The sequence below is a fragment of the Hemiscyllium ocellatum genome, chromosome 31, assembly GCF_020745735.1.
Source record: "Hemiscyllium ocellatum isolate sHemOce1 chromosome 31, sHemOce1.pat.X.cur, whole genome shotgun sequence".
Lineage (NCBI taxonomy): Eukaryota > Metazoa > Chordata > Chondrichthyes > Orectolobiformes > Hemiscylliidae > Hemiscyllium > Hemiscyllium ocellatum.
This window is the reverse complement of record NC_083431.1, coordinates 46,198,485-46,218,386: the sequence shown is the minus strand read 5'-3', so window position 1 is coordinate 46,218,386 and position 19,902 is coordinate 46,198,485. Positions and strand designations below refer to the sequence as shown.

At 46.8% G+C, this 19,902-nt stretch overlaps 1 protein-coding gene across 1 annotated transcript in view; it reads right to left on the bottom strand.

Annotated features, from left to right (window-relative positions):
* The window catches only part of LOC132830362 (GAS2-like protein 2A), a 102,230-nt gene that overhangs the window by 61,101 nt on the left and 21,227 nt on the right, over positions 1–19,902 (bottom strand). The window contains exon 2 of the mRNA XM_060848009.1: positions 10,311–10,552. Coding sequence (XP_060703992.1) covers positions 10,311–10,552 — 242 coding nt within the window. The remainder of the gene's footprint in view (positions 1–10,310; positions 10,553–19,902) is intronic.

Here is a 19,902-nt window from a genome sequence, read left to right as displayed (position 1 = left end):
CCCACTGATAATGTAACACTGACCCATCACAGCATCGCCACAGCTAACCTTACACAGACACACCACACCATCGCCACAGCTAACCAAACATCGCCACAGCTAACCTAACACAGACTCATCAGAGCATCACTACAGCTAACCTAATACTGATCCATCACAGTATCTCCAAAGCTAACCTAACACAGACCCATCACAGCGTGGCCACAGCTAACCCAACACAGACCCATCTGAGCATCACCACAGCTAATCTCACACACACCCCTCACACCATCGCCACACCTAACCTAACACAGACCCATCACAGTATCATCGTAGCTAACCTAACATAGACCCCTCACACCATTGCCACAGCTAACCTAACACAGACCCATCATAATATCCCCACGGTAAAAACAATGACTGCAGATGATGGAAACCAGATTCTGGATTCGTGGTGCTGGAAGAGCACAGCAGTTCAGTTCATATCCCCAAGTCCAACCTAACACAGACCCATCTCAGCATCGCCACAGCTAACCTAACTCATTCCCATCACAGTATCGCCACAGCTAAACTAACACAGACTAATCACAGTATCTCCACACCTAACCTAACATAGACCCATCACAGCATCGCCACAGCTAACCTAACACAGACCCATCACAGCATCGCCACAGCTAACCTCACACACACCCATCACAGCATCGCCACAGCTAACCTCACACAGACCCATCACAGCATCGCCACAGCTAACCTCACACAGACCCATCACAGTATCGCCACAGCTAACCTCACACAGACCCATCAGAGCATCACCACAGCTAACTTAACACACACCCATCACAGTATCGCCACAGATAACCTCACACATAGACCTTTCACAATATCGCCACAGCAAATCTACCGCAGACATATCACTCCATCGCCACAGCTAACCTAACACAGACCAATCATAGCATCACCACAGCTAACCCATCCCAGACCCAACACAGCATTCACATAGCTAACCTAACACAGACCCAGCACAGCATCGCCACAGCTAACCTAACACAGACCCATCACAGTATCGCCACAGCTAACCTCACACAGACCCATCATAATATCCCCAAGGTAAAAACAATGACTGCATATGCTGGAAACCAGATTCTGGATTCATGGTGCTGGAAGAGCACAGCAGTTCAGTTCGTATTCCCAAGTCCAACCTAACACAGACCCATCATGTTATCGCCAGATCTAACCTTACACAGACCCATCACAGTATCTCCACAGCTAACCTAACACAGACCCATCACAGTATCCCCACTGATAATGTAACACTGACCCATCACAGCATCGCCACAGCTAACCTTACACAGACACACCACACCATCGCCACAGCTAACCAAACATCGCCACAGCTAACCTAACACAGACCCATCAGAGCATCACTACAGCTAACCTAATACTGATCCATCACAGTATCTCCAAAGCTAACCTAACACAGACCCATCACAGCGTGGCCACAGCTAACCCAACACAGACCCATCTGAGCATCACCACAGCTAATCTCACACACACCCCTCACACCATCGCCACACCTAACCTAACACAGACCCATCACAGTATCGTCATAGCTAACCTAACATAGACCCCTCACACCATTGCCACAGCTAACCTAACACAGACCCATCATAATATCCCCACGGTAAAACCAATGACTGCAGATGATGGAAACCAGATTCTGGATTCGTGGTGCTGGAAGAGCACAGCAGTTCAGTTCATATCCCCAAGTCCAACCTAACGCAGACCCATCACAGTGTCGCCACAGCTAACCTAACACAGACCCATCACAGTATCGCCACGGTTAACCTAACACAGACCCATCACAATATCACCGCAGCTAACCTAACACAGACCCATCACAGTATCGCCACAGCAAACCTAACACTGACCCATCACAGCATCGCCACAGCTAACCAAACACAGACCCATCACAGTATCGCCACAGCTAAACTAACATAGTCCCATTACAGCATTGCCACAGCTAACCAACACAGACCAATCACAGCATTCTCACAGCTGACCTAACACAGTCCCAGCACAGTATCGCCACAGCTAACCTAACAGTCCCATCACAGCATCGCCACAGCTAACCTAACACAGACCCATCACAGTATCGTCACAGCTAACCTAACACAGATCCATCGCAGCATCGCCACAGCGAACCTAACACAGACCCATCACAGCATCGCCACAGCTAACCTAACAGAGACCCATCACAATATCGCCACAGCTAACCTCACACAGACCCATCATAATATCCCCAAGGTAAAAACAATGACTGCATATGCTGGAAACCAGATTCTGGATTCATGGTGCTGGAAGAGCACAGCAGTTCAGTTCGTATTCCCAAGTCCAACCTAACACAGACCCATCATGTTATCGCCAGATCTAACCTTACACAGACCCATCACAGTATCTCCACAGCTAACCGAACACAGACCCATCACAGTATCCCCACTGATAATGTAACACAGACCCATCACAGCATCGCCACAGCTAACCTAACAGAGACCCATCACAATATCACCGCAGCTAACCTCACACAGACCCATCACAGTATCGCCACAGCTAACCTCACACAGACCCATCAGAGCAACACCACAGCTAACTTAACACACACCCATCACAGTATCGCCACAGATAACCTCACACATAGACCTATCACAATATCGCCACAGCAAATCTACCGCAGACATATCACTCCATCGCTAACCTAACATAGACCAATCATAGCATCACCACAGCTAACCCATCCCAGACACAACACAGCATTCACACAGCTAACCTAACACAGACCCATCACAGCATCGCCACAGCTAACCTAACACAGACCCATCACAATATCTTCTCAGTTAACTTGACATAGAACCAGCACAGCATTTCCACAGTTAACCTAACACAGATCCATCACAGTATCTCCCTACCTAACCTCACACAGACCTATCACAGTATCGCCACAGCTAACCTAACACTGACCAATCACAGTATCGACACAGCTAACCTAACACAGTCCCATCACAGTATCGCCATAGCTAACCTAACACAGACCCATCACATTATCGCCACAGCTAACGTAACACAGACCCATCACAGCATCGCCACAGCTAACCTAACACAGACCCATCACAATATCACCGCAGCTAACCTTACACAGACCCATCACAGTATCGCCACAGCTAACCTAACACAGTCCCATCACAATATCGACACGGCTAACCTAACACAGACTAATCACAGTATCTCCACAGCTAACCTAACACAGACCCATCACAGTATCTCCACAGCTAACCTAACACAGACCCATCACAGTATCGTCACAGCTAACCTAACACAGATCCATCGCAGCATCGCCACAGCTAACCTAACACAGATCAATCACAGCATTCCCACAGCTAACCAAACACAGACCCATCACAGTATCTCCACAGCTAACCTAACACAGACCCATCACAGTATCGCAATGCAAACCTAACATAGACCAAACCCAGCTTCAACACAGCTAAACTAACACAGATGCATCACAGTATCGCCACAGCTAACCAAACATAGGCCCATCACAATATCTTCTCAGTGAACATGACATAGAACCAACACAGTGTCTCCACAGCTAACCTAACACAGACACATCACAACATTCCCACAGCTAACCTAGCACAGACTCAGGACAGTATCGCCACAGCTAACCTAACACAGACCCATCACACCATAGCCACAGCTAACCTCACACAGTCCCATCACAGTATCGCCACAGCTAACCTAACATAGTCCCATTACAGCATTCTCACAGCTGACCTAACACAGACCCAGCACAGTATCTCAACAGCTAACGTAACACAGACCCAGCACAGTATCTCAACAGCTAACGTAACACAGATCCAGCACAGTATCTCAACAGCTAACCTAACACAGACCCATCACAGTATCTCCACACCTAACCTAACACAGACCAATCACAATATCGCCACAGCTAACCTAACAGTCCCATCACAGCATCGCCACAGCTAACCTAACACAGTCCCATCACAGTATCTCAACAGCTAACCGAACACAGACCCATCACAGCATCGCCACAGCTAACCTAACTCAGTCCCATCACAGTATTGCCACAGCTAAACTAACACAGACTAATCACAGTATCTCCACACCTAACCTAGCACAGAACAATCACAACATCACCACAGCTAACCTAACCCAGACACATCACAGTATCGTCACAGCTAACCTAACACAGACCCATCAGAGTATCGCCACAGCTAACCTAACACAGACCCATCGCAGCATCGCCACAGCGAACCTAACACAGATCAATCACAGCATTCCCACAGCTAACCTAACACAGACCCATCACAGTATCTCCACAGCTAACCTAACACAGACCCATCACAGTATCGCAATGCAAACCTAACATAGACCAAACCCAGCTTCAACACAGCTAAACTAACACAGATGCATCACAGTATCGCCACAGCTAACCAAACATAGGCCCATCACAATATCTACTCAGTGAACATGACATAGAACCAGCACAGTGTCTCCACAGCTAACCTAACACAGACCCAGCACAGTATCTCAACAGCTAACCTAACAGAGTCTCATCACAGCATCGCCACAGCTAACCTAACACAGACCAATCACACCATAGCCACAGCTAACCTCACACAGTCCCATCACAGTATCTCCACAGCTAAACTAACATAGTCCCATTACAGCATTGCCACAGCTAACCAACACAGACCAATCACAGCATTCTCACAGCTGACCTAACACAGACCCAGCACAGTATCTCAACAGCTAACCTAACACAGACCCATCACAGTATCGCCACAGCTAAACTAACACAGACTAATCACAGTATCTCCACACCTAACCTAGCACAGAACAATCACAACATCGCCACAGCTAACCTAACCCAGACTCATCACAGCATCGCCACAGCTAACCTCACACAGACCCATCACAGCATCGCCACAGCTAACCTAACACAGACCCATCATAATATCCCCATGGTAAAAACATTGACTGCAGATGATGAAAACCAGATTCTGGATTCGTGGTGCTGGAAGAGCACAGCAGTTCAGTTCATATCCCCAAGTCCAACCTAACACAGACCCATCACAATATCGCCACAGCTAACCTAACACAGACCCATCACAGTATCGCCACAGCTAACCTAACACAGACCCATCACAGTATCGACACAGCTAACCTAACATAGACCCATCACAGCATTGCCACAGCTAACCTAACACAGACCCATCACAATATCGCCACGGTTAACCTAACACAGACCCATCACAATATCACCGCAGCTAACCAAACACAGACCCATCACAGTATCGCCACAGCTAACCTAACACTGACCCATCACAGCATCGCCACAGCTAACCTAACACTGACCCATCACAATATCACCACAGCTAACCTAACACAGACCCATCACAGTATCACCACAGCTAACCTAACACTGACCCATCACAGCATCGCCACAGCTAACCTAACACAGACCCATCACAATATCACCACAGCTAACCTAACACAGACCCATCACAGTATCGCCACAGCTAACCTAACACTGACCCATCACAGCATCGCCACAGCTAACCTAACACTGTCCCATCACAATATCACCACAGCTAACCTTACACAGACCCATCACATAATCACCACAGCTAACCTTACACAGACCCATCACACCATCGCCACAGCGAACCTAACACAGACCCATCACAGAATCGCCACAGCTAACCTAACACAGACCCATCACAGTATCGCCACAGCTAACCTAACACAGACCCATCACACCATCGCCACAGCGAACCTTACACAGACCCATCACAATATCACCGCAGCTAACCTAACACAGACCCATCACAGTATCGCCACAGCTAACCTAACACAGACCCATCACAGTATCGCCACAGCTAACCTAACACTGACCAATCACAGCATCGCCACAGCTAACCTAACACAGACCCATCACAATATCACCGCAGCTAACCTTAATCAGACCTATCACAATATCGCCACAGCTAACCTAACACAGACTAATCTGCTTCACCACAGCAAACCTAACACAGATCAATCACTGCATTCCCACAGCTAACCTAACACAGACCCATCCCAGTATCTCGCCAGCTAACCCTAACACAGATCCATTACAGCATCGCCACAGCTAACCTAACACCGGCCCATCACAGTATCGTCGTAGCTAACCTAACACAGACCCCTCACACCATTGCCACATCTAACCTAACACAGACCCATCATAATATCCCCACGGTAAAAACAATGACTGCAGATGCTGGAAACCTAACACAGACCCATCATGTTATCGCCACAGCTAACCTTACACAGACCCATCACCTAATCACCACAGCTAACCTAACACTGACCCATCACAATATCACCACAGCTAACCTTACACAGACCCATCACATAATCACCACAGCTAACCTAACACAGACCCATCACAGTATCACCACAGCTAACCTAACACTGACCCATCACAGCATCGCCACAGCTAACCTAACACAGACCCATCACAATATCACCGCAGCTAACCTAACACAGACCCATCACAGTATCGGCACAGCTAACCTAACACTGACCCATCACAGCATCGCCACAGCTAACCTAACACTGTCCCATCACAATATCACCACAGCTAACCTAACACAGACCCATCACAGTATCGCCACAGCTAACCTAACACTGTCCCATCACAATATCACCACAGCTAACCTTACACAGACCCATCACATAATCACCACAGCTAACCTTACACAGACCCATCACACCATCGCCACAGCGAACCTAACACAGACCCATCACAGAATCGCCACAGCTAACCTAACACAGACCCATCACAGTATCGCCACAGCTAACCTAACACAGACCCATCACACCATCGCCACAGCGAACCTAACACAGACCCATCACAATATCACCGCAGCTAACCTAACACAGACCCATCACAGTATCGCCACAGCTAACCTAACACAGACCCATCACAGTATCGCCACAGCTAACCTAACACTGACCAATCACAGCATCGCCACAGCTAACCTAACACAGACCCATCACAATATCACCGCAGCTAACCTTAATCAGACCTATCACAATATCGCCACAGCTAACCTAACACAGACTAATCTGCTTCACCACAGCAAACCTAACACAGATCAATCACTGCATTCCCACAGCTAACCTAACACAGACCCATCCCAGTATCTCGCCAGCTAACCCTAACACAGATCCATTACAGCATCGCCACAGCTAACCTAACACCGGCCCATCACAGTATCGTCGTAGCTAACCTAACACAGACCCCTCACACCATTGCCACATCTAACCTAACACAGACCCATCATAATATCCCCACGGTAAAAACAATGACTGCAGATGCTGGAAACCTAACACAGACCCATCATGTTATCGCCACAGCTAACCTTACACAGACCCATCACCTAATCACCACAGCTAACCTTACACAGACCCATCACACCATCGCCACAGCGAACCTAACACAGGTTATGGATTCGTGGTGCTGGAAGTGCACAGCAGTTCAGTTCGAATCCCCAAGTCCAACCAAACACAGACCTATCACATTATTGCAAGAGCTAACCTAACACAGACCAATCACAACATTGCACAGATAATCTAACAGAGACCCATCACAGTATCTCCACAGCTAACCAAACACAGACCCATCACAGTATCTCAACGGCTAACCTAACATAGACCCATCACAGCATCGCCACAGCTAAACTAACACAGACCCATTACGGCTAACATAACACAGACCAATAACGTTCCTCTACAGCTAATCTAACACAGAAGCATCACATTATTTCCACAGCTAACCGTACACAGACCAGTCATAGCATCGCCACAGCAAATCTAGCACAGTCCCATCACAGTATCACCACAGCAAATCTAGCACAGACCCATCACAGTATCGGCATAGTTAACCTCACACAGACCCATCACAGCATCGCTACAGCTAACATCTTACAGAAACATCACATTATCTCCACTACTAACCTAGCACCTAAAGGTTAAACATCTAATCATGGAATTAAAGAATGGTCACAGAGCATCAGAAGGCCATTTGACCTGTCCTGTTCTCTGTCAGAACAACTCATTGATCTGAATGCCCTGACTTGTTGCTACAGCCCATCAAATTATTTCTCTTCCTTTTGAAAACCACCCTTCAATCTGTCTTCACCACAGTTTCAGGCAGTGCCTTTCCAATCCTAACCACTTGCTGAATGAAAATAACATTTTGCCCATCACATCTTTGATTCTTTTTCCATTCCTCTCAACCATATCTGGATTGATACCCTCACACAGACCAATCACAGCATCGCCACAGCAAATCTACCACAGACCCATCACAGTATCGTCACAGCTAACCTAACACAGACCCATCACAGCATTCCCACAGCTGACCCAACATAGACCCATCACAGCATCACCACAGCTAAACTAACACAGACCTATCACAGTATCTCTACAGCTAAGCTGACACAGTCCCAACCATGGACTAGAATCTCCCTATCTCTGCTGTTTGATATCCAATCTCCCACCTTCAGGATACTCTCTCTAATTAAAGAACAGGTGACATGGTGGTACAGTGTTTAGCACTGCTGCCTCACAGAGCCAGGATCCCAGGCTCGATTCCAGCTTTGGGTGACTGTCTGTGTGGAGTTTGCACACTTTCCCCGAGTCTGCGTGGGTTTCTTCCGGGTGTTCTCCCACAGTCCAAACGTATACAGGTCCGGTCAATTGACCATGGTAAATTAACCATAGTTTTCGGTCCATTAGCCAGAGGAAATGGGTCTGGGTGGGTTACTCTTCGGAGGGTCAGCGTGGACTGGTTGGGCTGAAGCACCTGTTTCTACACTGTAGGGAATGTAATCCAAAAAAATGGCACGCGGAATGATGAACCCGGGTTGTGTGGAATAATTGGTGAGCCTGTGGTTACTCTTAGGACAGAAAAGGTTAAACATCTAATCATGGAATTAAAGAATGGTCACAGAGCATCAGAAGGCCATTTGACCTGTCCTGTTCTCTGTCAGAACAACTCATTGATCTGAATGCCCTGACTTGTTGCTACAGCCCATCAAATTATTTCTCTTCCTTTTGAAAACCACCCTTCAATCTGTCTTCACCACAGTTTCAGGCAGTGCCTTTCCAATCCTAACCACTTGCTGAATGAAAATAACATTTTGCCCATCATATCTTTGATTCTTTTTCCATTCCTCTCAACCATATCCACTGGTTCTTGATTCTCCCGACAATATTCTCCCTATATCCTCTTTACAGACTCTTTATGACTTTGAACACCTCAAACAAAGAGTCTTAGAGTCATAGAGATGTACAGCATGGAAGTAGACCCTTCGGTCCAACTTGTCCATGCTGACCAGATATCCCAACCCAATCTAGTCCCACCTGCCAGCACCCGGCCCATATCCCTCCAAACCCTTCATATTCATATACCCATCCAAATGCCTCTTAAATGTTGTAAGTTTACCAGCCTCCACCACATCCTCTGGCAGCTCATTCCATACACATACCATCCTCCGTGTGAAAAAGTTGCCCTTTAGTCCCTTTTATATCTTTCCCCTCTCACCCTAAACCTAAGCCCTCTAGTTCTGGACTCCCCGACCCCAGGGAAAAGATCTTGTCTATTTACTCTGTCCATGCCCCGTCTCACAGTTTTTGTCCTCCGGAAGCACAGTCCTGGTATTTCCAATCTAACCTTATAACTAAGTTCCTCATACCTGGAGAGATATGTTAGAAAATAGATTCCCTACAGTGTGGAAACAGGCCATTTGGCCCAACAAGTCCACACTGTCCCTCCGAAGAGTAAACCACCCAGGCCAATTCCCCCTACCTTACATTTACCCCTGACTAATACACCTAAGCTACACATCCCTGAACACTATGGGCAATTTAGCATGACCAATCTACCTAAAATGCACACCTTTGGACTGTGGGAGGAAAGCGGAGAACCCAGAGGAAACACACGCTGACACTGGGAGAATGTGCAAACTCCACACAGTCGCCCAAGGCAGGAATCGAACCCGGGTCCCTGGCACTGTGAGGCAGCTGTACTAACCACTGAGTCACCGTGCTGCCCAAAGTGGTAGACTAATCAGATAGTTCTTTCAAAGGGTTAGTACAGATACAATGGGCAGGATGGTCTCTTGTTCCATGACTGGGTATTATGAAGAATATGTGTGGCTCAGTGTAGGTCAACGAGAGAGTGCAGTCATGGGTGTACTCACCATTTCATCCAAGTTTCTGAAATCACACAGCTCCTTCTGTGGTTTGGGTCTCGGAGGGATGGTCTCCGATGGCAAATCCATCTCCTCCCTGATCTCTTCCTCGATCTGTTCCTCCATCTGAATGAGGACCGGGGCCAACATCCCAAATTTGGAGGCTCTCCTCGCCACCTCCAGCAGGCACAGCACAACGTTCTTCTTGTTTTTCCTCAGCACCAGGTCCTCGGTCTCAAACATTAACACATCTGCAAATTGGAACAGGGTCAGCAGTCAGATCCAAGCTGCCTCCAAAGCTCAGGAGACAACGCACAGGCAGCGGGTCGAGAAAAAATGACCTGCAGTGATCTCAGAGCACCTCCCCTCTGCCCTATCCCAAAGTTCTTGACAGCCAATAAAGAATTCTTTGTGATCCAGTCATGGTATGAGTCATCGAGTCGTGCAGCACGGAAACAGACCCTTCGGTCCAACCAGTTCACATCAACCACATTCCCAAACTAAACTAATCCCACCTGCCTGGCTTGGTCTATACCCTCCCAAACATTGCATATTCATTTACCTAACCAAATGTCTTTAAATATAATTGTACCCACATCCATCACTTCCCCTGGAACTTCATCCACACATGAACCAAATCTGTGCCCAAGTCTTTTTTTTTCATCTTTCTCCTCTCACCTCAAAAATATGCCCCCGATCTTGAAATCCCCCACCCTCGGGAAAAGACACCAGCCATTCACCACCACAATTTTATAAACTTCTATAAGGTCACATCAAAAGATGTTCAAGCTGGATTTGAAACATTAACTCTGCTTCTCTCTCCACAGATGTGGCCAGACCTGCGAGTTTCTCCAGCATCCTCTGTATGTATTTCGTTATAAATCAATATTGGTTTGAAAGGGAATAGCAACTGATAATTTTTACCTCAGCCCTTTAGATTGTCAATAGTTTATGTCATGTCTTATGAAACGGTGGGGTTGACAGTATTGACATGTCCAATTTGCATAATTATATCCCACAGTCCTATTTCTCAATTGTCCTGGTCTAATTACTCTTGTTGCCTAGGCTATTAGCATACACTATAAAGGCAGCATTCTGGATAAAACTGTGATACTTAGACCAGCTCAGGCAGAAGCTCAGTTCTCGGGTTGAGGCCGTTCAGGCTGGGGACCTGGGATATGAAGTATTGGGTGTACTGTAATTAAGCCCTGATGAAGGGCTTATGCCCGAAATGTTGAATTTCCTGTTCCTTGGATGCTGCCTGACCTGCTGCGCTTTTCCAGCAACACATTTTCATTTCTGTACTGTAATTATCCTTTGAGAGCAGAGACTGAGAAGGAAAATCCGTTCTCTCACAGGAAATCTCTTCAGAAGGTTGTGGAGACAGGGCTCAACGAATATTTCAAGATAGAGGCTGGTCAATTCTTGTCAGGTAAGGAATCAAAAATTATGAATGGAAATGTGGAATTTAAATCAAAAACAGACTAGCCATGGTCTTAACAAATGGTGGGACAGGCTTGAGGGACTGAATGCCGCTACCTTTACTTGTAAATATTGTTTAATCAACCTGTTCAGGAATGTATACACCTCTGGAGCAGTTGAGACTCAAACCTGGGTCTCCTGGCTCAGAGATACAGACATTACCACTGTGCCACAAGAGGGACCATATAACCAAAGCAGTGAGATGGGATCTGACCACCAAAAAGGGTAGCTAGGGCTCCATCTAATATCTCATCTGAGCACAGCATCATTGATATTACAGCACTTCCCCAGATTCTGTGGCTCAAGTCTCTACAGTGGGACTTCGATCCACGGTTTTCTGTCTGACACCCAAAACTGAGGGTGGTACTGAAACAGGAAAAGCTCCTGGAGGGTGTGGGCAATCCGGGTCTTCTGGAAAGGGCAAGAGGAAGGATCAGATTCGTCCCTCCCCTGACCAATGTTATGCAACTCCCCCTTGTGTTAACCTGCAGAACTGCTCCCATAAATCTGATTTATTCTTTGGATTGGTGCTGTATAAGAACAGAAAGTTAAAGATCACACAACTCCAGGTTATACTCCAGCAGGTTTATTTGGAAGCACTAGCTTTCGGAGCGCTGCTCCTTCATCATGTGGTTGTGAGGCAGGACCAGAAGACACAGAGTTTATAGCAAAAAGTCACAGTGTCATGCAAGTAAAATGATATATTGAACAAACCTAGATTGTTATTAAGTCTTCCATCTTTTAGCATGGATTACAGGTTTCGCTTCATTAATATGTAAATCCCAGAGCTTCTTTTAAGTTACATTCTCAAGATAATGTAAGGTTTTCTGAAAAAAAAGGTGACATCTCAGCTCAGACAATGCCTTAAAGGTGTGAGGTTAGAGTGTGTCTGTATCCCAATCTTGAGTCAGACTGGTTCTATTTCCAAAGTGGAATTTACAAAATATTACATGGATTGACTGCCTGCATTGAGTGCCCGCAGATTATGCATTTTTGAGCAAAATAGAATGTATCTGCAAACATAATTCTGCAAATACAAATGCACCCCATAGACTTATATGCGTGTGTGTGTGTGCGCGCGCGCTTGAAGGATGTGAGCGGGGGAGGGTGGAGGGAGAGAGAGAAAGATTGCGCGTGTGAGTGTGTGTTTGCATGTGTGCAAGCTTGGTAAAGTGTGTGTGTGAGTGTGATGGGGATAAGCCTGTGAGAGGGTGTGTGCATGGATGTGAGTGTGGGGGATGTATGTGTGTGTGTATGAGAGAGGGTCTGTGTGAGTGCATGGGTATGTAAACATGCGTGTGTGTGAGAGGGGGTAGTGTGACATGAACCCAAAGGTCCCAGTTGAGACCATCCACATGGGTAGCGAACTTGGCTACTTGGCCACTCTGCGTTGCTGCCTGGCCCGAAGTCTGCCTTGGAGGATGGTCATCTGAAGACCTGAGGCCGAATATCCCGGACCGCTGAAGCGTTCCCCCAACTGGGAGAGAACACCCCTGTCTGGTGATTGTGGCGCAGTGTCCATTCATCCATTGTCGTAGCGTCTGCTTGGTCTCGCCAATGTACAATTCCTCAGGGTATCCTTGCCTGCATCGTATGAGATAGACAGCGCTAACCAAGTCACGTGACTACCTACCGCTTACACGGTGGGTGGTGTCCTCACGTGTAATGGTGGTATCCATGTCCACACTCTGACACGTCTTGCAGCGTGTACCCTGGTAAGGTTGGATCGTGTTATCCTAAAAGCTGGGCAGTTTGCTGTGAACAATGGTCTGTTTGAGGTTTGGTGGATATTTAAAGATGAGAAATGGAGGTGTGCGGAAGGTCTGGGCGAGGTGCTCATCCTCATTGATAATGTGTTGCAGGCTGCGAAGAATATGGCGTAGTTTTTTTGGCTCCTGGCAATTACTGGACAACGAAGGGTACCCTGTCGGTTGCGCCACATGTCTGGCTCCTGAGGACGTCACTACAGTTTCTCACGGTGGCATGTTGGAACTGCTGATCAATGAGTTGTGCATCGTACCCTCTTCTTATGCGGGCACAGACAGACTTGTACTCACCAATAATAGATCCTCCTCAATCACCTTCTATCAATGGCTGAAGAGCTCCTATTGGAGACACAATGTGGACCCAGTGCATTGGCACGCACAATGGACATGGACCTTTTATTGCTGTGAAGATCAAGAGAAATGTAGAGAGAACCTGCAAACTCTACACAAGGCTTTCTTTGACCTTTGGCTTAAATGTAGCTGCCCGCAGAAATCCGTCACCATCCTCTTCCAGCTGTGTGACAGCACGCCAGCCCTTTTCCTCACCAACAGATCCACCACTGACCCAATAGTGGGGTCACAGACTGCATCAGTGCACCAACGCTCCGCCCCCATCCTCCTCACGGTAACACTCCGCCCCCATCTCCATGGAGATTCCCACTGGAGTGGAGCTTCTCTACAGGATGAGCAGGAAACCATTGAACCGGCGTCACCTCCAGTACTGAACCAAGACCGACCCAACCTTCATCTTCGAGCTACAGAGTGTGGATGACCCGTGTTGTGTGTGTCCACTCGGAGCCTGAGCTCTAGACCATCATCGACACATTCACAGAGGCACGTGAGACAGCAGGTCTTAGACTAAACCGGTAGGTGACAAAGGTCCTCTACCAGCCTGATGCTGCTGTTATTAACCATCAGCCAATTATCAAGACCCATAGAGACTCACTGGACCAATTCCCATACCTCAGTATGGACAAGCACCTCTAGTGTGGACAGGCACCAACGATGAAATCCAACATGGCCTCCAGTGCAACTTCTGACCATCTGAGGAATAGTGTGTGTGATAACAAAGACCTTAATCCCAGCAGCAAGCTCATTGTCCACAGGACACCATGTTACCTTCTGTATGGGTAACAAACATGGACACTGTACAAGAAAGATGTCAAGTCCTTCAAAGGGTATCACCAGTAAAGCCTCCATAAAGTCCTGAAACCCACCAGAGGAGCGATGCTTCAATATCAGTGTGTTCACCCAGAGCAACCTCCCCATTGTCTCAGCATCAGTTATGAACAATTAATCATGTTAGTGGGCAGCATCATCTCCATAATGGACACAAATACCCCAAAACAAACTCTCTACTCTGAGCTCCAACCAGCTGGTTACCAGATTGACAGAATACTTCAAAACTCAAAACTCTGTCCTCAAAACTCTCACAAGAAATCCATCATATCCACTAACTCAAGGAAATCTCTTGCCCAAGGCCATATAAAATGATGAAGAATGACGAGCAACCATTTTGAATGCCTCTGCCAGACCCAGATGAAGACCAAGTGCAAACAGCAGAAGGAGTGTATGATATGCAAATCATCTGTGAGGCGGCACAGTCGCTCAGTGGCGAGCACTGCTGTCTCACACTGCCAGGGACCCGGGTTCCATTCCATGCTTGGGGAACTGTCCATGTGGAGTTTGCACACTCTCCTTGTGTCTGCGTGGGTTTCCTCCCACAATCACAAAGATGTGCAGGTTAGATGAAGTGGCCATGCTAAATTGCCGATAGTGTTCAGGGAGGTGTAGGCTGGGTGCATTAGTAAGGGGAATGGGTCTGGGCAGGTTACTCTTTGGAGGGTCAGTGTGGACTTGTTGGGCCGAAGACCCTGTTTCCACACTGTAGGGATTCATTCCCCACACACACACAATTTAGCAAACACCCCCCTGCCTCTGCCGGGGAGGGAGGATGGGAGCAGTATCTGATTATTTAGTCACTTCAGGACCCACAACACTGGAGTAGCTGAGAGTCATCCCTGGCCCTGAGGTACTACCAAAGAAGAAGAGGAAGATCCCATTATAGTACTGCATTATAGACCCCTACAGTGTGGAAACAGGCCATTCAGCCCATTGAGTCCACACTAATCCATCCCCCGCTTCCCTATAATACTGCTTTTCCCATGGCTAATCCATCCAACCTGCACATCCATGAACCTTATGGGCAATCTAGCCAATCCACCTAGCCTGCACATTTTGGATTGTGGGAGGAAACTGGAGGAAACCCACACAGACACAGGAGGAATGTGCAAACTCCACACAGACAGTCCCCCGAAGCTGGAATCGAACTCAGGTCCCTGGCGCTGTGAGGCAGCACTGCTAACCACTGAGCCACCGTATTGTATTACCATACAAGGAAGTCCTTTTCACACTAAAGCTACATTCGCCACAACACAGGAGTAGATGTGTACTCAACTACAGGCTAGTTATACAGTTGCTCCCATCAATACAGTACCCCAGTGTTATAAGGCAGATCTGGCCCCGACAGTAATACACTACAAGGTGTTCATCTATAGTGATATTATTAAAATATTTATAAAGGATCTCTGGTCCTTTGTCCAGGTTTTTATACTATCTCTTGGTGAGGAGTGGTTAACTATCATATGTTACAGTTTGTGATTAAACAAGCTCTGCTCTCTCTGACACCATAAACAGGAAAACTGCATTTACATCTTTCTCAGAGCTATCTCCGTTACTGTCTTAAGCAGATCATAATTAATCTTTTCCTGCCAGCTATCCCAAACCCTGATGTTTCTTCCTGACTACCAGACAGGAGCGTGCAAAGACAACACCCTTCCTGAATGAGAACTGATCTTGTTACTCTTGGTTGAAGATGAGCTGCTACACTGACACAAAAGGTCTGTGAACTGTGAGCTCCATGAGTAACATTGGAGCTGAGAATTGAGAGGGGAAAGCAGATTTCACCCCTACTGTCACAATGATAATACAATTATTAACTGGACAAAGCAATTGATCTCTATCAATTACTGGTCATCAAACATAATGATGTGATGAAGAAGACCTAGAATCCCTACAGTGTGGAAACAGGCCCTTTGGCCCACCAACCCTCCAAAGAGTAACCCACCCATTCCCTCCTACCTAATATACCTAACCTACACATCCCTGAACACTATGGGCAATTTAACATGGCCAATACACCCAACCTACACACCTTTGGACTGTGGGAGGAAACCGGAGCAAACTCATACAGACACTAATAGAATGCGCAAACTCCACACAGAAAATCACCTAAGATAGGAATCAAACCTGGGTCCCTAGCACTGTGAGGCAGCAGCACTAACTACTGAGCTACTATGCCAACCCGAACAATGGAGACTTTGACAACAAAGGCCCCAAATCATTTGTTCACCTCGAGCACGGCACATTTGCCATGTTAGATTAGATTAGATTACTTATAGTGTGGAAACAAGTGTGGCCCAACAAGTCCACACCGACCCGCTGAAGTGCAACCCACCCATTCCCCTATATATACCTCTTTACCTAACACCACGGGCAATTCAGCATGGCCAATTCACCTGACCTGCGCATCTTTGGACTGTGGGAGGAAACCGGAGCACCCGGAGGAAACCCATGCAGACACGGGGAGAACGTGCAAACTCCACACAGTCAGTCACCTGAGTCAGGAATTGAACCCGGGTCTCTGGCGCTGTGAGGCAGCAATGCTAACCACTGTGCCACCATGCCACCCACAAATGTTATGGAAAAATAGAACAGACACAGCATCGGAGACCACTCAGCCCTTCTCATCTGTGCCACCTCTCTTTTCAATAGCCTCACTGCCTCATCCTTCACTAAACTCCGCCCATGTTTACCCTCCCCTGCCATCTTTCCTTATGCTGCGTATGAAGCTAACATTGTATGAAGGTTCCTCTGAAATATTCTGGCACATTTTACCTTGCTGAAGACACGGCATGCATGCAAATTAGTGTCTGTGCTGCTTTCTCATCGATAGAGAGCGTGCCAGAATCAGTGTCTGAACCACTGGGTTAAAGATCACTGTGGATCCCAGTCCTGATCACAAACTGCAATCTCCTGCAGCAAGTGGTTGTTGGGTGATCAAGGGGCAAGTTGAATAGAGAGTGTGGGATCTTCCTATTCTGTATTTGGGGTCAGTGAAAGTTTCTTTATAAAGCATTTTTAAATGATATGTGTTTCATAGAGAGCTCTGACCTGCTAGAGATCAATTAACATGCACAGGCTTTCTATACCATCATAAGTCTTTTACGAGCATATTACTGTGGATGCTTGAAATCTGGAATAGACAGGGAATGTTGGAAAAACTCAGCAGGTCTGGCAGTTGGGGTGGCACAGTGGTTCAGTGGTTGGCACTGCTGCCTCACAGCACCAGGGACCTGGGATGATTTCCCACCTTGGGCAACTTTCTGTGTGGAATTTGCACGTTCTCCCAGTATCTGCGTGGATTTTCTCCGGGTGCTCCGGTTTCCTCCAAAGGTGTGCAGATTAGGTGAATTGGTCATGCTAAATTGCAAGTAGTGTTAGGTGCATTTGTCAGGGGTAAATGTAGGGGAATGGGTCTGGATGGGTTGCTCTTCGGAGGGTCGGTGTGGACTTGTTGGGCCGAAGGACCTGTTTCCACACTGTAGGGAACCTAATCTATAGAGTCATGCAGCACAGATACAGATCCTCTGGTCCAATCATAATCCTAAACTGAACTAGTCCCACCTGCCTGCGCTTGGCCCATATCCGTCCAAACATTTCCTATTCATGGACTTACCTAAATGTCTTTTAAACGTTGCAACTGTACTCAGATCCACCACTTCCTCTGGAAGTATATTCCACACATAAATCACTCCCTGTGTAAAAAAAATCTGTGCCCAAGTCTTTTTTTTAATCTTTCTCCTCTCACCTCAAAAATATGCCCCCTGACCTTGAAATCCTCCACCCTCAGGAAAAGACACCAGCCATTCACCACCACAATTTTATAAACTTCCATAAGGTCACATCAAAAGATGTTCACGCTGGTTTTGAAACATTAACTCTCTCCACAGATGCTGCCAGACCTGTGAGTTTTACCAGCATTCTCTGTATTTCATTATAAATTAATATTGGTTTGAAAGGCAATAGCAACTGATAATTTTTACCTCAACTCTTTAGATTGTCAATAGTTTATGTCATGTCTTATGAAACAGTGGGGTTGACATTTGTCCAATTTGCATAATTATATCCCACAGTCCTATTTCTCAATTGTCCTGGTCTAATTACTCTTGTTGCCTAGGCTATTAGCATACACTATAAAGGCAGCATTCTGGATAAAACTGCGATATTTAGACCAGCTCAGGCAGAAGCTCAGTTCTCGGGTTGAGGACGTTCAGGCTGGGAACCTGGGACATGAAGCATTGGGTGTACTGTAACTAGCCTCAGTCAGTGAGAGGAGAGAGGGGTAGATATGGATCCAGTGACCCATGCTGAAATAAAAGGTAGCATTTGGTACGCTCGCCTTTATTGGTCAGTGCATTGAGTGTAGGAGTTGATTTGGCTGTACAGGATATTGTTGAGGCCACTTTTGGAATACTGCGTTCAGGTCTGGTCTCCCTGCTATAGGAAAGATGTTGTCAAACTTGAAAGGATGCAGAAAAGATTCACAAGGATGTTGCTGGGGTTGGAAGGTTTGAGCTATGGGGAAAGGCTGAATAGGCTGGGGCTGATTTGCCTGGAGCTGTGGAGACTGAGGGGTGACCTTATAGAGGTTTATACAATCATGAGGGGCATGGATAGGATGTATAGCTATGGTTTTTTCCCTCACGTAGGGGAGTCCAAGACTAGAGGGCATTGGTTTAAAGTGGAAGGAGAAAGATTTTAAAGGGACCTAAGGGACAACTTTTTCACACAGTGGGTGGTACCTGTATGGAATGAGCCACCAGAGGAAGTGGTGGAGGCTGGTATAATTACAACATTTAAAAGGCATTTGGATGAGAATATGAATAGGAAGAGGTTAGAGGGATATGGGCCAAGTGCTGATAAATGAGGCTGGATTAATATAAGATATCTAGTCAGCATGGATGATTTGGACCAAAGGGTCTGTTTCCTTGCTGTATAACTCTCTGACTCTATTGTCGATATTTTCAATCAGTCTGTTTAGATGCGGAACAAAAACAGAAGTTGCCGGAAAAGCTCAGCAGGTCTGGCAGCATCTGTGAAGAGAATTCCTAGTTAACGGTTCAGGTCCAGTGACCCTTCCTCTGTTTCTGATTTACAGCATCCACTGCTCTTTCGGTTTTTGTTCAGATGTGGAGGCTGAAGCAGGTAGAGCTTGAACCCAGGCCTCCTGG